The sequence below is a fragment of the Quercus robur genome, chromosome 4 (genome assembly GCF_932294415.1).
Source record: "Quercus robur chromosome 4, dhQueRobu3.1, whole genome shotgun sequence".
NCBI lineage: Eukaryota > Viridiplantae > Streptophyta > Magnoliopsida > Fagales > Fagaceae > Quercus > Quercus robur.
This window is the reverse complement of record NC_065537.1, coordinates 41431339-41456316: the sequence shown is the minus strand read 5'-3', so window position 1 is coordinate 41456316 and position 24978 is coordinate 41431339. Positions and strand designations below refer to the sequence as shown.

Below are 24978 nucleotides of genomic sequence, written 5' to 3'. Positions count from 1 at the left end.
TACGTCCATGTGCAAGACTAACCAGCAATAGGCTCTAGAATCATCCCCTAATTTCCCCGTAAACCCTCGTAGTAGTTTGAGGATTGGAATGAATTGTAAACCCAGACATCATAGGTTTAATCCTAAGTAGGAGTTTTCCTAGATTACCCAATACATGGTTCTAGCGGGTGTTTTCTCAAGTTTTAAAAAAATTAGTAATAAAAAATCTCCTAATTAAGAAAATCCAATATCATGCCCACAATTATGATGACTTTATGAACAAATACATTGGTTAGAGCATTCACATTAAGAAAGCTAAAAAATATAATTTTTAACAACTCAAAACACTACTTTATCTATTTTAACACCTCACTTTATAATGCACTCAACATCAAAAGTTTTATTTTAACATTCAACACATTAAAATAATATAAACAACATAATAAAATAATATATCCAACACAATAAACAACAACCACAACCATCAACACATTAAAATACTATTTTTTTAACACCCCACATTAACTTTGCCTTCTTTGCCTAAGTTGTTTTTAGGGTATTGGTTGCTAAATTGACTTTTTCGTCAATTTAACAACCTTATTAGGATGCTAATGCCATTTGATTAGCCAAGATTGAGTGTTGTATAAAAATTCACATCCACTCAAAATATTTCGGGTGGGCAGCTTGCGAAACAGCATCCACATGATCAAAAGAACTATCCTTAAAAGTGAAAAATATTGGGAGATTTCAGCCAAAATCAATTGCAAAGATATCTCTTAATTGCTTGGGAAACATAGAGTCATAAAGTCTAGGGGTGTTTGAATTTTACACTTTGAAGTTTAAGAATTAGAATTTTACCTCCTAAAGTTTGGGAATGTTTGAATTTTATACCTGAAATTTAAGAATTTGAATTTTTTACCCCCTGAAGTTTGAAGGTGTTTGAATTTTACCCCTTGGCGTTTTAAAATTTAAATTTTACCTCATAAATTTTAAGGGTGTTTGGATTTTACTCCCTAAGAAAGGGGTGTAAAATCCAAACACCCCCAAACTTTAAGATGTAAAATTCAAATTCTAAAGCGTTAAGGTGTAAAATCCAAACACTCCCAAACTTCATGGGGTAAAATCCAAATTCTAAAATTTCAAAGTGTAAAATTCAAACACCCCTAAACTTAAGAGGTGTAACTTGCAATTTATCCTTTTCTATTTCTTTCTCTCTTTTAAACTTTACCATAGTTTCAAGTTGAATAAGTGATTGATAGTCTCATAGTCAAGAGGAAAGAAATCTGCCATTCAAACAATCAATCAAGTAATGAAAGAAGAATCCAGTCCTAGGGGCGCAAAAAATAGAAGGCATATCAATCACATACAAGTTTGTTATACATGCTGCTATGAGCTAAAATGTGATACAATTGTTATGCTTTTAGCTATGAGTTTCAATGATAATTTAAAATACAATGAAAATAAAAAATAAAAAAATTTGAGCGCATTCTTCTGTCAATCTAAATGAAGATACAGAGTGTGATTCAGATTTATTCTCTTTTACTATCACCAATAAATAATGCCTATGAACATTATTTGGACGGAGAGGAGTCTAGGCTCTTCCTTTCCTCTTTTCGTCTAGTGCCTGCTCAAAATGTAAAAGTTCCAAGAATGAAAGTCAGATAATCTAATTCTTAGCCATATCAAAGTATTTTGAGTCAAAGCACATAACTATGCAACCAGTACTAGTTTCTAATCAATATAAGATAAACAAAATTGCATCTATAGTTTTAATAATATTCAGCTTCAGCCAGAAGGCTATAAAACCAAAGGTATTCAAAACAACAGCCGTTCTCGTTGAATAACTAGGCATCATAGATAAAATTATGAAAATTGCACTCTCAGTAGCGTATCTTCATGTCCTCTTAACAACTATTCTTTTTCTATAACCATTATAGTCAACAGCACTGAACTAAGAGTTTAGTATTTGCCAGTGAAAATTTGGTAAGTGATAACAGTTTACAAGTATATACGACGGTTCTCTCTAACAAGGATAAAAAAAGTAGTCAACAATCAGGAATACCACCCACACAAATGTATGGAAAACTTCAATATTTTAATATTTTTTAGCAAGAAACAATACCTTGCTTTGAAACATTCTCGTAGTCAACACAAGAGTGTCGCGCAATCTACAATAGAAATAAAACGGCATCACAATAGGCATCATTACAGTTAAGGCAAAACAAATAGATTTTAGTGCATTGAAGAGCATTTTTCTTTCTTCTTTTTATTTTCAAACTAAACTTGGCAGTACAATATTAAAGGCATAAGGACCTTTACCATGTGGCTGATGAGGGGCATTAATATGGCAAGCAGTCAATGGCAGAGGGAAGGACATTGTTTTATGGAGGGGTGGGAGGGGGGAACTTGATGTGCAAGCAATGAAATCCTAATTCTACCAATATTACAAGTCTTGTAACTCTAGTTAGTCTAGGATTTGACCAACTATAAATACTCATCAACTAGTTCATTGTAACACATAGTGCTTAATATTAAAGATGTAGCCATTAAGGGCTTTTCTCTATGGACATTGGCTGTCAAGCCAAACCACATAAATTCTCTCTTTTCATTTCTTTCTCTTTCTTCTGCTTAGTCTCTCAACATTATTTTATTTTCTTCTTTATAATTTCACACGGTATCACCATTCAATTTATTTCTCACAGAATCATCATAGCCAAATTCAGTCTTGCCTAAAAAAATTCCAAGTTTTCTCTTCATGGGCCAAGACTCTTTCACCTCAAGGACTGCCATGTTCCTGCACTCTCATTCTGATGATGATGGTTTTGATTCTGGAGTCAATGTAGACATTTTATTTTTTACAAAGAGCATGAACAAGCATATTCCACTCAACATATGTGCTTGCATCAATTGGCCTGGCTGCTGATTTTGTTTTCTGTCATATGGAACCTGGCAATCAAAGAATATAGGATCGTTCCCCCACCTCTTAGTTTTACAGAATATTTACGGTTCTTTTACAAAGTAGGCATGGAGATACCAAAAGAGTCATAAACATCGTAGTGCGCAATCACCCAAGTCGAGGAGCTGAAATCTATAAATGGTGGCTTCCTATATGGGCCACAGGTGTGGGGGCCAAGTTGTGCCATTGCTATGCATAGTGAGATTCTTTCTATGATCCAGGCTTTTACATGTTCCGTGTTAAGCTTACGTGGCCTCTATTAAGTGCTAGATCAAGGCCCTCTCTTTCACCATCGTTGTCAACCACTCTATAGGATCATCATAATTTATTCCCTGTCATGGATAGCATATGGACATATTCATAAGCATCTTTCTCATGTCAACCTCATACATGTCAACTACATTTAATGGGCACACGCATCTTTCTTTTGCGCTTGGTTTTTTGACTTTGCTTATGATCAAATGTCTTCAATATCTTGGCTCAGTATCATGGACCAAACTGATTGGTGGCCCAATCACATTGATCGGTTGCCCCCTCCTCTATCAGTGTTCTTTTTACTCATGCATCTTCATCATCCTCAGGCTGCCCTACTCAGACCACACCTCTAATCAGTATCCTTTTTTTGGCTTTCTTTCTGATCAAACGTCTTTATCATCTTCAAGCAAAGTACCACACCTCTGATCAATAGCCTCCACAAGTATAATATGCATTGTGCTCATCATTCAAGCCTTAATCATCGCACGCATCTGACCTTCATTCTAGCCTGTCATCTGCACTTCATTTGGTCCGCATCCAACTTATCTGATCCAATTTGGTCAGGATTTCCTTCAAGGTCTTACTTTTTCTCCAACTCAAGTTGTCTTCAAATTTCCAACTTGAGTTTGTAAGGAAATGTTATAGATATCAAGGCCCAATCATTATCAAGCCCAAGTCCAATCCTACTTGGTGTGCAAGCAAAAAAATCCTAATCCTACTTTTATGGCTGGCAAGTCTTGTAACTCTAGTTAGTCTAGGATTTAGCCTACCATAAAACTTCATCAACGGGTCATTGTAACACCTAATGCTTAATAGTAAAGACGTAGCCATCAAGGGCTTTCCTCCATAGATATATGTCATCAGGCCAAACCATATAAATTGTCTCTTTCTCTTGCTTCCGCTTTGACTCTCTACATCATTTTATTTTCTTCTTTCTATTTTCACATGTTATCAAAGCTATATCTAATCTTTTTTAACAATTTGATCTTTGGTTGCATTGGAACTAATAACATGAATATAGACATAAGAATTGTAAGCCTCAAGAATACACTATAATAAGTATAATTCACTCCAAGATAAAAAGGATATAGACATTAATATGAATTCAACAAAAATTTCATGCTTAAAATTAACAAATTACCGAACACTGTATGTGTTTAAGGGATGAGAAGCTCCATCAGAAGATGTCAAAACAAATTGAGTTGAAAGCCCACTGGGAATTTTTATCTGCAACAACAATGACAAAGGAAATAATTACAATATCTTCTAATCAATAAAGAAAAACCTTCTCAAACAATTTCAGAACATTTTGAAATAATAGATGCAAGTTCATTAAAGCATACCATTCAAAAATGCCATGCATAGGCCAAGTCACTTAAGAATTTACATAGCCTCATCACATTTTTTAGTAATTGAAAAACAAAGAGCAAATTCTTGAAGATTTTATGAGAAACTAGATTACAATACTATTATTTTAAGGATCTTGCAAGTGAAAACAAAGGAATTTTGATAAGGCAGTTATCTACTATATGAAATTTTGAACTTTCAAGACACTCTAAACAAGATTTATCAAAATAGACCCTATAATAATCGTTGACTTTAAAACTCTTCTATTAGAATCATACGATACAATTGAATATAAAATGAATTCAAAAAGATATACTACCACACTCAGTGTATGCTCAAACAATTTCTTTGCTACCATGAAATAAAATTGTGTTGATGAAAATTACAAATGAACATTACCAAACAAGAAATAGAATTAAGATAAAATACAGGCATGCTTCTCAAAGTAAAGAACATACTGATAGATCCTTCGAAAATTTCTCTTGAATTCCCACAGCTTCTGAGCTATTGATCTTAATTTGGTAGCTTGACCGTTTCAAAAACAAAGTAGCTGGCTCCCAATTCTCAGAAGAATCCATCTGTAAAATATGATTTGGAAAGTGTCACATTATATTTAAAGCTATAAGGAGGTCGCAAAATAATTTTAAGACTTTAATAACATTGCACCAAAGTTAGCGACCGACATTCAGAAAGTTAGAGGTTCATATCACTTCTATTCTGTTTGCATTCTCTTCCCTGGCAGGGGCTGGAACCTCATGCCTTCTTCCTCTTTTTCTTTTTTCCTTTTTTATTTTGGATAAGTAGGGACCTCATGCCTAGTGAAAAGAAAGGCATTAAAACTTGCTAGAAAGAATGTAAGAGGTGTTTGGCACCAAAATCTATTGGAAACTCTCTCTTCGGCCATTCTTTGTTCATTGGAAAATAATTCATTAGAAAAAATTATTGTTCCCTCAATATATATGCTAGTAGGATATCTGCGCCCCCCCCCCCCCCCCAAAAAAATAAATAAATAAATAAATAAAATAGGTTGGATGGAAATCATGATTTTTCCTCGAACAATCTGTGTGTGGGTGCACGCATACATGAGAGAGAGAGAGAAGATTTTTTACCCGACTAAATATGAAAATTTAGGAAAATAACCACTTTTAACCAAGCCTTGTTGGTTAAGTGGTTATGGATGTTTAAAGAGGAGTGTGATCACATTTGAGAATGTGTTATTGCTGCTGAATATGGGGAAGCAGAGGGTGGCTGGACTACTTCGGTTGTTCATAGCCCACATGGATGTAACCGGTGGAAAGAAATAAGAGGGGTACAAAGTAATCTACTTTTTTCCTACAAAGTAGGGGATGGTGAGAGGATTAGATTTTCCTTAAAGAAGATGTGCTTAGACTAGTTTTCAATTGCTGAAAGCAAGATATTTCTGTGCTGTCCTAGCTATGCACCAGAAGTGAGAATGGGCTCCATTATTGAAATTTAAGAAATACTTGCAATTTTCATGATTGGGAGTTGAGTTGGATGAATTCCCTCTTGGATTCATTATATTCTTATCTGCCTTTTTCTAAAGGAGCTGATTGTATGAAGTGGAGCCTCAATAGCAATGGCCAAGTTCAGTGTTCGTGAGTATTATGCATTTTGAGAGATGCTAATAGAAGTAATTTCACTTGGAAGTGTGTTCAGAACAGCAGAGTGCCCAAGATAGTAGCTTTCTTTGTGAAGACAGCTACGTTGAATAAGATTTTTGACAATCAATAATCTTATCAAGAACAATCTTATCGAGAGATACATGGCTCTGGTAAACTGCAGATGTATGTGTAAGGACAATGAAGAATCTATGGATCATCTTTTGCTTCATCAATTGCTCATGATTTGTGGTCCTTTGAGTTTTCTGCTTTTGGGTGCTACATGTGATGCCAAATAGGGTGATACGTGTCTTATCTTGCTGGAAAAGGATGTATTGACTTCCTGTCAGCCCATTGTATTACTTGGGTAATTTGGAAGGAGCAGAACTGTCATACTTTTGAAGACATGGAGAAATCCATAATTCAACTTATGGATGCTTTTTTGTGTTTTTTACTTAAATGCTGTATGATGATTGAGGGGTTTCTTGTAATTCTTTAGTTGAGTTTAGTTTATGGATTATTTAGATATTCGGCTGTACTCTTTTGGAAGCAATTTATTTAGAGCTTATCTTTATTAATAACTTTTTATTATTACAAAAAAAAAAAAAAAAAAAAAAAAAAAAAAAAAAAAAAGGCCATTAAGCTAAATTTATTTCCCTTTTTTCAAACTTCACAATGCTAACTCATACATCCTCTAAAGGTATCATAACTAAAAGGAAAACTTCAATGACACAGAACTATTAAATCAGAAGCAGACCTACCAGAAATAGAACAGTAAACATGGCTTGTCCTCGAGCAATATTGTCATCAATCTCCTTTTGCATTTCAGGGTCTAAAAAGTAGCTCATCAGAGAAATGCAAATAATATAACACTGGGGGAAGGGGGTGGGGGTAATGCATATAAAGAAGAAATATGAACATCTAAAAATCATTCATGCACACTGCTATATAGCTGAGAATTAATATGGAATAACTTTTATAAAACTGTACCCTATAACACCTCCTATATATCATATCCTTCTTCATTAATTCTAACCCAATTAGCTGGATCTATATTGACTTGAGTTGAGTTTCAGTGACTAGCACCCTTTTTGTCCAACAAAGGCTAGAAAAACTTAAGCCTTCCAGTTACTTGATGCAACTTTCTCAGCTTCTCTCTGTATTAAATGCATTAAAACATTGGTAATAAACCACAGTTATCACAATCATTGTTTTTAAGTACAAAACAACAGTCATTAAATCAAATTATAAGAAGCTTTGATACTGAGTGGAAAAAATTATAGGCCTTTCCAAAATGTAAGGATATACAAAACACAATTGCCATTTCAAACACTACTGCAGTCTGTCTCCATCATGGAAGGTCAAGGAACATGTTTGATGCACAACCATGACATTTTGACCATTAAAATGACCTCTAACCTAGGAAGCACAGGTGCGGATTCAGGTTCGGGTGCAGTGCGGTGACATGGCAATTTTTGAAAACATAGCACACGGGTGCGGCAGGATACATTTATTAATTAATTACTAAATATATTTTTATTTATATTTTCTACATATTGCTAAGCATTTTTTTTTCATATAATGGTAAACATATACCAATTTAAGAGTAATAATAGATAATAAAGAGAATTGAGATGATTTTAGGGTTTTTCCTTTAAAGTCTGCCGACAAAACGGTGTGTTTTGATCTAATTTTTAAGTTTTTTTTTTTAACAAGAATTTCGGCCCATATCGGACAGATTTGGGTCCTGTTTTGGACCGAATCAGACTGAATTGGACTGTATCGGACAAAATAGGGAAAAAAAAATTTTCCCTCCACAGACGCACATGCAGCCGCATCCACGGCCGCACGGCGTGTCCATGCGAATCCAACTCAGGTGTGCTGGCCAAATCGGCGCACCCGTGCTTCCCAGCCTCTTAACACTACAAAAAGGATTAAGTAAAACTAGAAGAATATTTTTATTCTCGGTCAAACTCATCACAGAAAGAGATTTCTAAATTTAAATCATGTCAATAACATAACAAGAAAAGAATAAACTTCAATTTCCAAACTTTCAGTATGTGGTAACAACACTATAATCTCATTCCTAATTAGAAACTTGCCCAATGCTTGAGAAATATTGTGAAGAGATCTATTACACATGAATATGCGAAAATTGGTGAGTCACATTAATTATCAAAAACTCTTAGTTAAAGGACAATTCGGTACAGGACACTTACCACATTTTATTTTGTTCTGATCATTAGCAAAACGCTTCACGAGTTCCCCCTAGTGACAGTAAATAATTTAGCAAAAATAATCAGGAAGACACAATTGTTGCACACAACTTATATAAAAGCTCTCATTAGTAATGACAGATGCTTTTAGCCACAGCAAGTTATAAGAAAGACATTAACTTCGCGAATTTTAAATATATAATTTCATTTGATACAAACCAGAACATAACTTACAAGGGATCTAATGACACTGCCAAAAATAAAGAAATACACGCTAGTTTTTCTCTCCCAGGGAGCATCATGCAAATGTGCAATCAAAGAAGGCAGCACTATAAGAATGACTACTTTCGGCAAATCTTTGGATCCTCAAAATTTTGCAAATTTTATGAGTTAAAACTAGCTACATTATATAGCACTCACAGGGAAGTGGAGAATCCTATTACTTATGAGAGAGAGAGATAGCGATTAGGTCTTAACACCATGCAAGGATTTTCAGCAGGACATAAACCATTCAACACATAAAACGTACATACAATCTATGAATGTATAAATTACATAGAAAAACCTGATGGCCTATGTCATCCATTGGTATGCACTCAACAGCAATCAGTTTATCAACATCATCAGCTGTAACAATATATTCTGGATTTGTGGCTCCTGAATCAGAAAACACTAAATAAATCAATAAAATATATGATAAGCTTCTAAAAAATAACTATGCCACACAAAAAGGCATCTAATTTACAAAAACACTACTGCAAAACTCAAGGTTCGTATACATGCTTACCTTCGATGTACTGCCTGGTGCCATCCTGAAGATGACGAACCCACTGATTGCAAACAAATATTGTGGACATAAATAAACCATAGAACATTAATGCTGAAAAAATAGTAGAAATTGTGACCGAAAAGGATTTTTTGAGGAATTTTACCTGAAACATACACAGAGAAGTCCCACGTACAGGATATCCGCATCCAAGAAGCCTGCATCCTGGTATTGCATCACCAATAATCTGAAAGTTCTCTATGCCAGGGCCCTCTAGATTGAAAAATTCAAATTAGATTCTAATAACAGTTATCTCATTCTTTCTTGGATAAAAACACCAATTACCTTCAGAAACAGAGCCATTGTCTGCAGGATCAAGCACTGGTTCTGTTTCTGCTTTGCCCCTCACATTGCCATTATAAATTGAGCCACGGTTTAGAGGGTCAGCCATCTTCCTACAAGAATATGATTTATAGTAAGAAGAAACATGTCAGAGAGTCTAAATGAGTAACTATTTACTATGTCAAAAAGAAGTAATTTCTTAGTTACAATAATTGTTATTATTAGTATAACTTATTTCATAATACGTCCATTCCTTCAGAATTCAAAATGGATTTAGAAACAAATTCTTCAGTTAAGGTAACTCTGACTCAGATAACAATTCATATTAAGGGTACAATTTTGCAGGTAGTCTACTGAATTTCAGGGAATCAATCAAGAAACATATAGAGGAAAAGAGGTAACCATTGGCATTTGAAATGGTCCTGCAACTCCACATTTTATGGGTTTGGCAATATTTGTGATGTTAGTCATGTTATGCAATGACAAATGGACCAAGGTGATACATAATAACATAAACACTAAAAAACATTCAGTTGTACCTTTTACAAAGATGGTAGTCAATAAAAGTCTAGAGCAAACCAGCACTGAAAATTCCACTTACTAAGGATTTATTCTCATAGACAGAACGAGTTGATAATGTTCAGAAACAATCTTTTCTAATTACAAGACATATAGCAAAGAAATAACACAGTATAACTATTCAGAAGGAGACTATAAATCATTTTCATAATGTTCAAAAACAATCTTTTCTAATTACAAGACATAAAGGAGGGAGATAATAATACTAAGTTTTTTCATAAGATGGCTAATTCTCATAGAAGGTCTAACCACCTAAGTTTCTTAGAAGTGGATGGGGTGATCTATGAGGATGGAGCAGAAGTTGCTGCTCAGGTAGTTCAATTCTATAAAACCCTTTATCAAGAGTCTGAGGAATGGAGACCTTTTGTGGAAGGTCTGGAGTTTGACCAAATAGGGGAGTCGGAGAGAGTTTGGTTGGAGAGGAGGTTTGAGAAAGATGAGATTCTTTCAGTGATTAGAGATATGGAAGGGGATAAAGCCCCAGGTCCAGATGGTTTTTCTTTGGCTTTTTTCCATCATTGCTGGAGGGTAGTAGAAAGAGATGTTTTGGCAGTCTTTGAAGAGTTCTATCAGCATTGTAAGTTCGAGAAATCTCTTAATGCTACTTTTATAGCTTTGATTCCTAAGAAAAATGGTGCCTCCAACATTCGTGATTTTAGACCTATTAGTTTGGTGGGGAGTTTATATAAAATTTTGGCCAAGGTCTTGGCTAATAGATTGAAAATGGTGTTAGATCAATTGATATCTGAATCTCAAAATAGTTTTGTGGGAGGTAGGCAAATCCTCGATTCAGTTCTTATTGCCAATGAGTGTGTTGATAGCAGATTGAAGAGTAAGATTCCGGGGGTGATTTGTAAGTTAGATATTGAGAAAGCTTATGATAATGTGAATTGGGAGGCGCTTCTGAAGTTGTTGAAGAAAATGGGCTTTGGGGAGAAATGGTGTAGCTGGATTCGTACTTGTATCTCGACAGTGCAGTTCTCTGTTTTGGTTAATGGGTCTCCAGCTGATTTCTTTGGCAGTTCTAGAGGATTGAGACAAGGTGATCCACTGTCTCCCTTGTTATTTTTAGTTGTGATGGAGGTGTTTAGTAGGATGGTGAAGAGAATGGAGGGGGCAGGTTTACTTAGTGGTTTTAAGGCAGATGGTAGGAGGGGTAGAGGGGAATGCGTTTCCCACTTGCTGTTTGCGGATGATACTATTTTGTTTTGCGATGCAGAGGTGGAGCAAATCCTTCATGTTCGGCTGCTGCTTCTTGGTTTTCAGGCTGTGACTGGTTTGAAGGTTAACGTAGCTAAAAGTGAGATTGTTCCTATAGGGGAGGTAAATAATATGCAGGCTTTGGCAGAGTTTTTGGGTTGCAGGATTGGGGCCTTGCCAATGACGTATCTTGGTATGCCATTGGGAGCGTCCCATAAATCCCCTTCTATTTGGAACCCTATTTTGGAGAAAATTAAACGGAAGCTGGCAGGGTGGAAGAAGTTGTATTTATCTAAAGGTGGTAGGTTGACACTGCTTAAAAGTACGCTTTCTAGTCTTCCCACCTATTTCTTATCTTTGTTCACCATTCCTACACATGTGGCCAACAAAATTGAGAAGCTTCAAAGGGACTTCCTGTGGGGTGATTCTAAGATTCATTTATTGAGTTGGGATAAGGTTTGTTTGCCTATTGCTAATGGTGGTTTGGGTATTAGGAAACTGACCACTTTCAATAAAGCCTTACTAGGAAAGTGGCTTTGGCGTTTTGGGATTGAGGAGAATAGGCTTTGGAGGAGGGTGGTAGCTTTGAAATTTGGGGAAGAATGGGCGGGGTGGACCTCTAAGTTGGGAAGGGGTGTTCATGGGTGTGGTTTGTGGAGAAGTATCCGGATGGGTTGGGAAGTTTTTAACAAATATGTCCAGTATAAGGTGGGGGTGGGGGATAGAGTGAAATTTTGGTCAGATAGGTGGTGCGGAGATCTCCCTCTCCTTTCGGCTTTTCCAACCTTGTACAATTTTGCTGCAAACAAAGAGGCTTCCGTAGAATCATCTCTGATATGTCAAGGAGCAGGGGATAGGAGAACTTGGGATGTTCGTTTCATTCGGGATCCTAATGATTGGGAGGTAGATGTGGTGGATGATTTCTTTCGATTCTTGGCTTCCTATGTTCCTTCCGTGACTGATGGTGATCGTTTGAGATGGATCTTGACAAAAAATGGAGATTTCACTATCCGCTCATATTATCATAAGTTACATGGCTCTTCTTCCATTGCTTTTCCTTGGAAAGGTATTTGGAAGGTAAAGGCTCCTCGGCGTGTCTCTTTCTTTGTTTGGACAGCCGCTTGGAATAGGATCCTCATAGGAGATATCTTAAGTCTCAGGGGCTTTGATTTTGTTGACTGGTGCATTATGTGTCGTTGTTGCGGTGAGACAGTGGATCATTTGTTGTTACATTGTGGAAAGGCTTATCGGCTATGGTGTTTTGTCTTTAGGACTTTTGGGATTTCTTGGGTTCCCTCGCGTACGGTGCAAGATTGTCTTTTTAGTTGGTGGAATTGGTTGGGAAAGCATTCATCTAACATTTGGAATCTAGTTCCGCTTTGTTTGATGTGGTGCATTTGGAGGGAACGCAATCGGCGGACATTTGAGGATCTGGATAGATCTGAAGACCAGCTGCTTGCTCTCTTCGCTGGTTCCCTTTTTGATTGGGCTAGGGCTTGGGGACTCACTTCTAGTGACTCTATTCCTTTTTTCCTTAGCTCTCTTTTTCTCTGTAATTAATGTTTTTTGTTTTTCTTTTTGTTTCTTTTCATTTTTGTACTTTGTTTTGCTGGTGTTTTTTTGGCATCTAGCAGTTTTTTGAATATATTTTTCTTACCTATCAAAAAAAAAATAAAGGAAAGAAATAATGCAGCATAACTATTCAGAAGGAGACTACAAATAAATTTCCAAACAGAACTGCATAGAAGTCATGGGAAAAGAGGTTCAAGACATTTTTTACAACTAGAACCAAACAGATTAAATCATGCCAACAGCCAACCTATCAATATTGGATGATATATTTGCAAGATCATTATGCTGCATATATCTCAGCATATCCCCAGTTGGTTGTGGACCCTGCATTGGGAGCCCCAAAAATTAAAGGAAGAATATTAACAAAAAAGACACCGATGATAACATGATAAGCACGAGTTTTTTTTTTTTTTTTGGATAGGTATCATAAGCACAAGTTAATAAAATGAATAATAAAATATAATGAGAGGTACACAAGTAGATTACATGCCCATAGTACCATGGGTGTATGATGAAGTTGATCTCTCAAATTGTCAAAATCTGGGCTGTCATTATCATGAGAGCTATTTCCACCAAGATTGTCCACTACAGATATTAATTCTCTCATTCTATCCTGTGATGAGAGTACGCACATGCTTTAATTACATCTCAAGTACAACCAATGAGAAAAAAGTTATATTATAATCCAGTTAAAGTACGAACTCATGAACAAGAAGAAAGCATCTCCATGTTAAAAATTTAGGGGTAAAGAAAACTCAAAAAGCAGAAGGCAGAAATAGTCTTGACATACTAATTCAGAAGGCATGCAATGAAATTATGAAAATGCACATATATTTGCGTAACCCTTTTTTTTTTTTTTTTGACGAGCAACAAAAAAATTTATTTAAAAAAAAAAAACTAAATCCACCGGGGTGAACTCAGGGTAAAGTACAATCAAACTTTCAAACTACAATGCTTGATCATATCTAAAAGAGAAAAACAAGGAGAAGGGTGAAAAGCAACACTCCAGTCTAACAAGGTACAAAAGAAGAAGGCTTTAAAATCTAGGATAGACCGTTCACATCCCTCAAAACTTCTATCATTCCGTCACACCATAGACACACCCCACAATACAATGTGGCACAACCTTCCAAAAGGCTATATTTCTATGCCTTCCAAAGGGTCCTTGCCAAGCTGCGAATAAACCCTCTTTGGCATAACCCATTGGAGCCCAAATAGACAAAACACCATTGTCCACAACTCTTAAGCTAATGGGCAATGAGGAAGAAGGTGGTCCACAGACTCTCACACCTTTTACACATGCAGCACCAATCCAATATAATAATACCTCTCTTCTGGAGATTTTCAGTGGATAAAATCTTCCCTAGAGAAGCAGCCCAAGAAAAGAAGGCCACCCAAGGCGGGACCTTTGATCATCAAACCAAGTTCCAAGGGAACGACGTGCTATACAGAGAACATATCGCTGCATGCCAATGTATACATATATATGTATGTCGTTTGTGTCTATCTATCAATATACATACATATACACATATGCCTCTGTGCAGAAACATATATAAATAGATAAGACACATCATAGCTTCATTTTAGTCGGACTCTGAATTTCATCATTTATATCAAGTTTCTTCCATCACGGATTGAGTAGATAATTCTTTTTGTATGGAGTAAAATTAATTTAAAAGCACCAAAGAGGCAGAACCCATGTACATAGGAACTATACAAAAGACACATTTTCTTTAAGATATTGTTGTAGGTAAGAAGCAAAGTAATTGGAGTTATAACATTAAACAGTGTCACACAAGTCATCCAAGAAAAGTGCTAATCACATCTAGGTTATACCCCAAAAAGAGAAGTCAAGTTACAATTAGGAATCCTCGTAATCACTTACATAGCCAGATCAACCTTGTATAAACTCCATGTGAGACTGAGCACATGCTAGCACAGCACCTTCAGAATCCAAATCCAAAAAATTCAGGGTATTACAATTTTGTAACGGCCCAAGAAAAAGTGCTAATCACACTTGCACTACACTTCTAAAGGACTAGTCAAGTTTCAATTGGATAATCGCTAATATAACCTAGATTGACCTAATACATATCCAATAGACCTAGCTTTGGGTCAAAATTACCCATATGTTAATGGGTAATTATTTTTAGACCTTTGACTGGTTGGCAAGAGTTTGACTTGACCCAGAGGTCCTCTCTTGTTTTGCTCTCCAAAACATTTAATCAATTAATTAGTAACATAAAAAAAATAATAAAATATGATATATCCCAATCACTAGGTGGTATATCATTCGATTATTATAATAGATGTGTGCTGAGTTTCATACTGAGCATGTAATAGGTAGATTTTGGCTATATAAACAATTGCAAGGAGCCCTACTTGTAACTTGACTAGTCCTTTTCGAGTATAGCGTAGATGTGACTAGTGTTTTCCTCACATTATGACATATAAGTCTTACAAGATCTAGTTTTATGACTTACAACCAGGTATTTTATGAGCAAGGCATACCTTTGAGAGGAAGGTAACTAAAGAGATGATAATATATGCCATATATAAAGGATTCCCAGAAGAAATATAAACATAACTGCTATGCATTGTCAACTATAATCCACATCCTATGCACCACCAAAGTACTCATGCGAAACAAAAGTTGAGTGACTATTAAAGATGAGTTCATCTCAGATATAAGTACATGGAAGCAGTTTTCTGTATATTATACTAGGGGAAAAAAGACAAAGGCTGCTACAAAAAAATACATGGGATAAATTATAATTTAAACATCATAATAGGGTTCATTTCAAATTAAACCTTACACTTTGAGAAGTTTAGAATTAGACCCTACACTTTCAAAGACGTTTCAATTCAAACCATAAACCCATTACATGCGATGCGGTTAATGGAAAATGCTTAAAGTTTAAACAGAACAACACCATGTGGCCTAGAGTGAATTAGAGACCATATATAATATACACATGTACATGAAATGTAGGTTTAGTAAAAGTAGAAACAAAGATGGAGGGGATTAAGACTTGATGATCAAGAGATACTAAAGAACGAGAGCTTTCGATATCTTGGATCAATAATCCATAAAGCTAGAGAGATTGAAGACGATGTAAATCATAGGATAAGAGCAAGGTCAATGAAGCAGAGATAAGCATCATGGGTACTGTGTGATCGTAGAACACCTATTAAGTTAAAGGGAAAATTTTATAAGACTACTATAAGACAAACTACACTCTATGGATGGTAATAAATTTTGGGCTATTAAAAAGCAACATATTCATATATCTGAAATGAGAATGTTATAATGGATAAGGAGAAATACACGGAAAGATAGGATTCAAAATAAGGAAACCCACTTAAAAATAGGGGTGACCCCTATTGATGAAAAGACGAGGGAGAATCGCTTAAAACAATTTGCTTATGTTCAGGTGAGAGCAATCAACACACCGGTAAGAAAGAATGAGTTGATTCAAGTTAAGGGGAAGGAAAAAAGGAAAAGTAAAACCAAAAATAACATTAGTAAAAGTAGTAAAAAATGTCATCAATTAAGAAAGTAACAAAGAGTATGACTTAAGGTAAAATAAAAATGAAGGAAAAGAATACATGTTGTCGAACCTAACTAATTTGTTAAAGATCCATAACCAACCCCAAAAATTTGGAACTAAGATATACATATTGAAGAAATAACCACACAGCATCGTTTTGTTTACATATTTTCTATTAACAACGTCATTGTAAATGGTTATATGGTTTTAATTGAAATCTTTAAGATTATAGGCTTTAATTTGAAACTTCTGAAAGTGTGGGTACTTCTAAACTATGGGGTTTAAAAAAAAAATTGCCCAAAACTTAAATATTAAAAAGAAAAAGAACTGCAAAGTGATGGAATGAGAATGACAATTATATATAAAGGGAAAAAACAGGTCACTGCATAATTACTACATCAAGAGCTACAACTTACTAAAAAAAAAAAACATGAAACCATAAGTGGCAGGCTTACATGTGAAGTTCTGATCTTCCATTGCAGTTGATCATGTAACCGCTACAGAGATTCAAGAAACTTGGTTAATTGACTGATATTTAGCAACATATAGCAGAGTCTCCAACTGCTCCTATAGGCCTAAAAGCAGAGGCCTAAATAGAGCAAAAAGAAAAATATAAAGAGAAAATACCTTTCAAGCTAGGGACCAGGGAAAGAAAAACGAAAGAAAAAATACCAGTAAGTGGAACAGATAATAACTGAGATTTAAATATTGCATCCTTAAATATACTGCCCCTTTAGTACATTTCCTATGTACTGGGCTGTGTTATTTTTTTAATAAAATCTTTATGTTACTTATCAAAAAAAAAAAAAAATATATATATATATATATATACTAGAATCATATCTACACTTTTAGCTCAAGAATTTGCAATACTAAGGTTGTTGCATTTGTCCGACAAAAATGTTCAACTCTAACACCACTCAAAAATCAACGAAGTGGATTTCAATCTGTTTTCAACCATATATCGACTTTGAGAACATTTAAAATAAATAAAAAATAAAAATTGTTCATCGCTATAAAGCTTAACTAAATTCCATCTACAATATGATTCTAAGTAACTTATCATCCAACTCTCAAAATCCACCACCTGTAGGGCCAAGATTCTTGTTTTATTTGTCCCAATAATACCATAAAGTCTCTTATCAGAATGACTAAAGTGGTTAATGTAGTGCATAGAAGCACTGCATGGGACCTTTGGATGGTTTTTGGCAAAGCATGTTAAGGTTTGGGACCACCAGATCTGCTTCCTTGATGAACCATAGCATAGGGTTTGTGCTCAGTGAAAAGGATAAGTAGCACTTAAATGATATGCAAGACAATTCCATACAGTTTATCATTACATATACTTGTGTTCCATACTATTGATACCTTTAAATTATCGGATATAACAGAGGCATTTAGAACACGCGGCCAAATACCATATTCAGCCAATAACCCAAGCATGGAAGACATGAAGACATATCTCTCATCCTCTGCAGCCTAAAGAATAAGTATACCATTAAAAAACAGCTAACCAAAAAAAATTATAAACAAGATGTGAATAGAAGACAGGGAAAGAAAAAGGAAAAAAAAAAAAGACAACAGATAAGGAGCATTGCAAGAAAATATAAAATGATTTGATTCATCCAAAGCATTCAAGGCATCACCCATTAAGCACTTAAATTCATATATCACTATCAGAGCAATCAACCATGTTTTCTAGATTGTCTTCTAAATATTCGGGCACTGACCTCAAGTAACTTTATTAATGAAAGATAATCTCTGACATCATAATCTTGAGTACATTAATATATACAATGACATGTGACAGAAAATACATGTTTTCCAAATATTCCCATTTTCTGTTTGACTATATCATGTAGCTAGCGAGGGCTCAACTTTACACGTTATACAAAGATTAACATATTAACTTTTACTTGAAGGACAAATTGCAAAACCTTTCAAAAAAGGTGGCCTCACTGGACAAAAAAAAATGTCTATTCTGATCAGGATAATAATAGCTCACACAGTTCTTCAGATTTTGAAGTTTCCAAAAGCACATCCAGACATCCTGGTCTTGGAGTGAGGAATAGCCCGAGTCTCATCTAAGACAACTAAATGCACCTTGAAGAGCTGCTGAGGAAGTGGGGGACCTTTTTGAGCACAGGATAGGCAATTGAGAGATAGAGCTAGCCTATTTGTTATGGGTAATCAATGCTCCAAGCTGAATAGAGCTTATCTCCGGCAACTTTGTGGTCTTTTGATCTGTCGGCAACTTTTGTAAAAGGCTAATGAGCATTTACAGGTAAAAGTGTTTACAAACTCAGATTGTACAGAATCACCCTTAGATAGAAGATCAACTACTGGAGATTGCACCTTTCTATGAGGGAATTTGATTACTGGAAGAGTAAGAAGCAAAGTGAAAGTGATATGTCCCGGTCTAGTGTAGAAGCTGAGTATAGCCATAGCTCATACCTCATACGCCATATGAGCTTATGTGGATTAAGCACCTACTTTGAGGAGTTAAATCTTAACGCTAAGTTACCTTTGACCATGTAACGTGGCAACCAGAAAGCAATCCATATTGTTTCAAATCCTATCTTTCATGAGCAGACTAAGCATATAGAAGTGGATTGCCATCTTGTTCGAGAAAAGATAGAAAGTAAAGTTATTGGTACCCCAAATGCATTTACAAGAACTCTAATTGCAAATATGTTTACTAAACCCTTATGAAGACTAGATTAGATTTACTATGTAACAATCTGGGATTATATGATATACCATTTATTCCCAGCTTCAGGTGGAGTTTTTATGAGCAATGTTTACATAATAAGAAGTAAATGTGTAATAATGTACAAATGTTATTAGTATAAATACTAAGAATATGTGTTAGGTAAATTAACATACCCTAAAAGGACTTTTCCTATATGCAACAGATATAACAAACTATCAACATTATTGCAAGGGTACAGAGAGGCATGAGTTGACTGAGAATATATAAATTTACCTTCAAATCATGAGCCAATTTCAAATTTTCTTCAAGGTCACTTTTTCTCCTAACCAACTCGTTTAAGGCAGAGGTAATGGCTTCATTTTGCTTCTCATCAATAGCCTAAAAAATAAGATTAAATTCATCAATCCAATTTCCAACACCACCAAGTACAACCAAAGGAGAGAGAGAGAGAGAGAATATATAGATACTCTCAAAAAAATAAACAACCATTCGCAAGTCAGAGAATTTCATCTCTAATGCATACTTCTCATTCAACAGCCGCATTTCCTGATCCAAAAGACATGTTATTTCCTCTCATGTCAAAAATGTAGAATTACAGTGACTAACAAATTAACATAAGCATGTAACTAAAAGCCTTTGAGGAAATGCTATACCTTCAAACACGCAAGAGCAATTTGTTCACGAAGAAATTGGATCTCCTCTTCCTGCGCTCTGGCTCGTGAATAAAGTTCCTACTTGTGAACTTAGTTAGTGTAAAGGAAGCATATCAAGCATTATTGTAAGTTCAAATTCAAATATTCTGCATGGCAATGTTAGTTAACAATACCATAGCCTCTCGGTCTTGAAGATGACTAAAATTGACATCTCCTTTCAAATTCCTGGAATCAAGTTGTTTCTCAATATTAGTCCTACAGAATACGAGAAAAAAGATACACAAACGCAAACTTTTCAATATTGACTTGCTTCCTACCTAAAGTGGTAAAGATAGAAAGCTCTATAATGCAGACTACAAGAAGCTCAAGGAAGAGTGAGCTTAGAGACTACAAAAATAAATAAAAAATATACACGCTAAATTTTCCATGCATCCCAGTTAGGATTCTTCACAAACTTGTTTATATTACTAAGTCTATGATTCTAATTCCCTTTGCAAAAGTATGCAACAAGCTTATCATTGGCTTTATTCAAATATCAACGTCAATAGTAATTTGGTAATCTTACAGATTTGGTTGTCTAGTTTCATAGTTAGTAGCTAATAATGGACTTCTGTAAAGTCCTGCCAAGAGCCTTGTAGCTCAACTGGCACCCCCTTGTGTTCTCTTTAGTGGAGACATCCAAGATTCAATTCCCCTCTCTCCCATTGAATCTATTGAATTATAAATTTTAAAAAAATAAAAATAATAATAATAATGATATTTTAAAAATAAAAAGGCTTTCTGTAAAGTCCCATTTCAGATGAGTTTGGTTAGAGTTTTATTTATTATCACAGTCATTTATTTGTTAGAGTAGAAGCTTTTGCAAGAAACTTCCAATCTTTTGATATTTTCTGTGGCGGCATTTCTAAATTCTGCCAATCAAAAGAGAAAGAAAAGGAGCAATTAGCACCTTTAATCAAAGCATATTGACCATACATACAGTTCAGAGAAGGCACACCCCAACACCCCCCCCCCCCCCCACAAAGAAAAAAAAAAAACCTCCCATAAATAAAAGTTGTATCTAGCATGCTGAGTCCCAACCAACCCAATCAAATCAATAAGGTTGAATTCAGAATCATTGAATCAAACCAGAGACCTACCCCAACCTCATCCCACTCCATTGTCACCAAGACTTTGCACAATTGATAGGTAAAATTGTCTCCACACATGTATAAATACTTGCACGACACATTTCTTCTTTAACAAACTTAATTTAAGCAGTACCTGTCTACAAAATCAGTGCTTTGTTTCTGAACCCCATTATCATCAAGCCCATGCGAAGCACTCTTACTTGAAGACATTGGATTGTATAAGATCCTCTTCCAGACAACCTCTCATTGCATCATAGCTGGAATTTTCCATCATCACCAACAGAATCCTGCATTTTACCTTACTTTATCTCCCTTCCACATTTCTTCATCCAAGCAAAATTAAATTTTCTGTACTATCCGATCCCCACTCCCAGATGTTGCAAGAATCTATAACTAACAATGACAACTACATTATCAGATATGAAGAAAGAACAAAATAATCAAACTTCTGTTTTCATTAGGAAAAACACAATTACAAAATATATAACATAAAACCAAATATTGCTAGAAAAAAGAAGAAAAAAATCAACAAATATTAGTGTTAACAGTCCATATCAATAAATAAGACAACCTATCACAATTGCTTTTTCATTAGCTGAACAAGATTTGCACCTAATAGTAAGAGCACTTCATATTGATGATACTGCAGGTGCATGATGATTGCTAAACTATCAGACAACCAACATCCACATGGTTCGTAACGAATATTAACTTGGTATCAGTAAATCCCACAATCTAATAGGAAACAACCATCAAATGGTTAAGAGCTAATTTATGGCCACCTAATGAAAATAGTGTACCACAATGAGACAATATTCTCAATTAAAACACATCAAAAGAACATGCCCATAGCAATAAACCAATTATAAAGGGAATATTGTATACACCTCATCTCAATATCAACAGCTAATGCAAATTTGAGGCTTCTTATTTTTTTTGGGTAAGTTTACACACACACAAAATGGGTTTTGAACCCAAAAATTTACCCTTAACCCTTTCTTATGGGGAAAGGAGGAATAGTTTGAGCTAGAGCTCATTGGCTTCTTCCCTTCCCCCCCCCCCCCCCCCCCAAGAGTTAGATAGAACAGAAAATTGCACAGACAAAGCTGACAGAAAAGCTTTTTCTGTGCACAAAACTTTCGTATTTTCCAGCAAATGTTAAACAATCTGACAGCCAACAGAAACAGAAAATTCAAACCAAATAAATATAGCGTAGTAAAGTGAATTCAGGAGTAGTCTATGTTGAAGGGAAACTTCGAAGAGTACAACAACAGATGGATACAAGCACAATTAAGCATGGCATATTAGACTATCCCAATAAGCCAATTAGGGCTGTGGGTAAAATGTGTCACACAGAGCAGATTTTTTTTTCTTTTTTTCTTTTTTCTTTTTCAGAAATAAATATTAATAAAAAGACAAAAAGGTCAAGTAATATATGGAGAGTAAATAAAAGTACAACACAAATCTACTTGCTGGTAGAATGGGTATGGTGAAAGGTGGAAGCATTGGATTCATTCCTGTATAACTACAGTGCATGGGTAGAATGGGTTTGATTTGGCTAATGAAAACTATGGAAGAGGGTTTCATATTAGGCTTTCAGATTGAGGATGGATCTCATGATAGCTTGATGATTTTTCACCTACTTTTTCTGATAATACCATACTTTTTTTCTGTTGCAAATGTTGAACGTCTCCTTTATATTAGATATGTTTTGCTATACTTTGAAAAGGTATCAAGCCTGACAAAGAGACAAGAGTGAGATTGTTCCTGTTGAGAAGATGATACAGATGACTTGGCAGATATCTTGCATTGTAAGGTTGGATGTTTGCCAATGAATTATCTTGCATGCCATTGGGATCATCATTCAAAGTGAGAAGAATTTGGAATCTTACCCTAAAGAAAATATGCAAAGTTATCAGGATGGTAGAAGTTTAAAATATCCAAGAGCGGAAGGTTGACTCTTATAAAGAGTCCGTTATCCAATTTTAGCAGCTTACTGTCTATTATTATTTACCATTCCAACATGTGTGGATAATCAATTGAAGAGATTGCTGCAGAATTTTGTGTGGGTGGACCTGGGATGAGTTTTATTTCCATCTTGAGGAATGGAATGGAATACATCGTGTTCTCCAGTTAAGAATGGGGAGTTGGAGTAGAGAAAAATGGGTACCTTCAACCAAGCTCAATTTTTTAAATGGCTATGGTGCTATGGGAGATAGGAAACTACTTTTGAGAGGGGATGTTGGCACTAAGTATGAGGAAGCTTGGGAACAATGGACAACGAGGGTATTTAAAAGTACTCAGGGTTAAGAGAGAATTTGAACAGATAACAATCTTGTTAAGAGAGGTATAACATTGGTAGAATGGTGAAATATGTTCAAATGTAATGGGAAACTATACATCACTTGTTAATGCATTGCGCAGTTGTCCGTGAACTCTAGTCTTTTGTACTTTTTGTGATTAGGATTCATCGAGCGATGCCTAAGAGAGTTGAGGATATAATTTTTGATGGGGATATTGCTTTGATAAACACAAAAACTCCTGTTTGTGGAGTGCAGTCCCCCTTGTTAACGTGGGAAGGAAAAAGTTCGGCTCCAAACTGATTTGGAGCTATCTTGCTCCAACCCATGATGTGGTAATTGAACAAACTATCCATATGTAGTTTTAGTCACATGACCCTTTTAAAGAATGTGTAACTTGTTTAAATAATACGCATGGATAATCTTATAAATCACCATGTAATGAGTTGGAAAAGATAGCTCCAAACTAGCTTGGAACCAAACTTTGTCCATGTGAAAAATTTGGAGAAATAGGTACAAGATGAAGAAAAAACGGTGGGTTATTACCATTTTCCTTTGTTTGGTAGAGAACAAAACGCGTTGAAAGGAAGAAAGGTGGGGAAGTATTTTTCTCCCAAAGCCCACAAAATATTTTCTCTCCAAATCAGAGAGAAAACTTACAGGAATGACTAGCACCAAGTGACTAGCCCATTTGGTACAGCTTATTTTTCAGATTATTGAAAATGGGATTGTTTGAAAAGGTTGTACCTAAAAAGAGTGAAGTTGTAAGTTGAAAAGGTGCAGTTTGAAACCGTTTTACAAAGGGTTATTGACAAGAATTTCATTTCACAGCACCACCAAAAAAAATTGAAAGGATTTGGAGCACACACCATGACAGTACACCATTTCAGAGAAACAGAGAACCCATTTGCTTAAAATCGGTATTTGACAGACTTGCATCTGTTAATAAGAGAAACCGACTGACAAAAATCTATCCTTAATATCAAAACCCACTTAATCATTTCATCAACTACACCAAACTTCATAAATACAACATAGAATAGATCAGTCCAAATCTCACACACTATAAAAAAATTAATTAATTAATTAATTAATGTAGCCACAAGCATTAATTATGGACAATAAAGCCATGTGTGAATACCCAGAAAAAAATAATAATAATAATAATAATAATAAAAACTAAAAAAATAAAAAAACATAGATTCTAGGACTAACATTAAAATTTCAGAAAAGTAGGGAACAGATACATAGAAAGCAGTTATAACTGAAATACACAAATGGGTATGTACCTGTGGTTTGTTGAATTAACAGGTGAAAGATCTCAAGGCTCTATTCTATATATATAAGGCAAAAGTTTAGAGTGTACCCAAAATTGAAATGGGTTTATTAATATGTATTCCAGGGAAAGAGAGAGAGAGAGACCAGATAGATAGGAGAAGAAAATGATGATGGTGGTGAAGAGAAATAAAGGTATGGGCTTTTTTTGGTGTTTAAAAGTCAATGCGGCAAGGTCGTTATGTTTTGTTCCTTCCACGTATTTCCTGCTATTCTTGGTGTAATGAGGACAAAGTAGTGCCTTGTGTGTGTGTGTGTGTGAATATGGGACTTGTTGAAGAGAATTGTGAAAATGACACATTGAACGAATCAGGGGGCAAGATTTTGAGGTTATTGGATTATTAATTGACTTGTTAGGTCTCTAGATAGATCTGGAGTGATTAAGGGTTTATACGATGATTATCTCTTCGATTTAAATCCTCCAATTAATATTCTCCTATTTTTAGTCGAATGAATAAGTGA

General features: G+C 35.2%; 1 protein-coding gene across 6 annotated transcripts; it reads right to left on the bottom strand.

The window, feature by feature from the left end:
* Positions 1-1323: 1323 nt before the first annotated feature.
* LOC126721803 (uncharacterized) lies at positions 1324-24708 on the bottom strand. Of its 6 annotated transcripts, none has more exons than XM_050424865.1 (20): positions 24471-24708; positions 21015-21287; positions 19925-19976; positions 19752-19829; positions 19585-19644; positions 19372-19476; positions 17754-17864; positions 16841-16882; positions 13322-13444; positions 13079-13155; positions 9484-9593; positions 9305-9411; positions 9160-9202; positions 8938-9029; positions 8376-8424; positions 6918-6988; positions 4996-5115; positions 4332-4417; positions 2102-2147; positions 1324-1603 (listed from the first exon to the last, which is right to left on the bottom strand). In XM_050424865.1, the coding sequence occupies exons 2-20, from the start codon at positions 21089-21091 to the stop codon at positions 1571-1573; spliced, it is 1482 nt and encodes a 493-aa protein (XP_050280822.1). In that variant the 5' UTR covers positions 21092-21287; positions 24471-24708; the 3' UTR covers positions 1324-1570. The 6 variants fall into 6 exon arrangements, with proteins under 6 accessions (XP_050280822.1, XP_050280825.1, XP_050280820.1 ...); XM_050424868.1 differs by having other exon boundaries at positions 19752-19832; positions 21015-21274; XM_050424863.1 differs by having other exon boundaries at positions 21015-21274.
* Between the last annotated feature and the right edge of the window lie 270 nt (positions 24709-24978).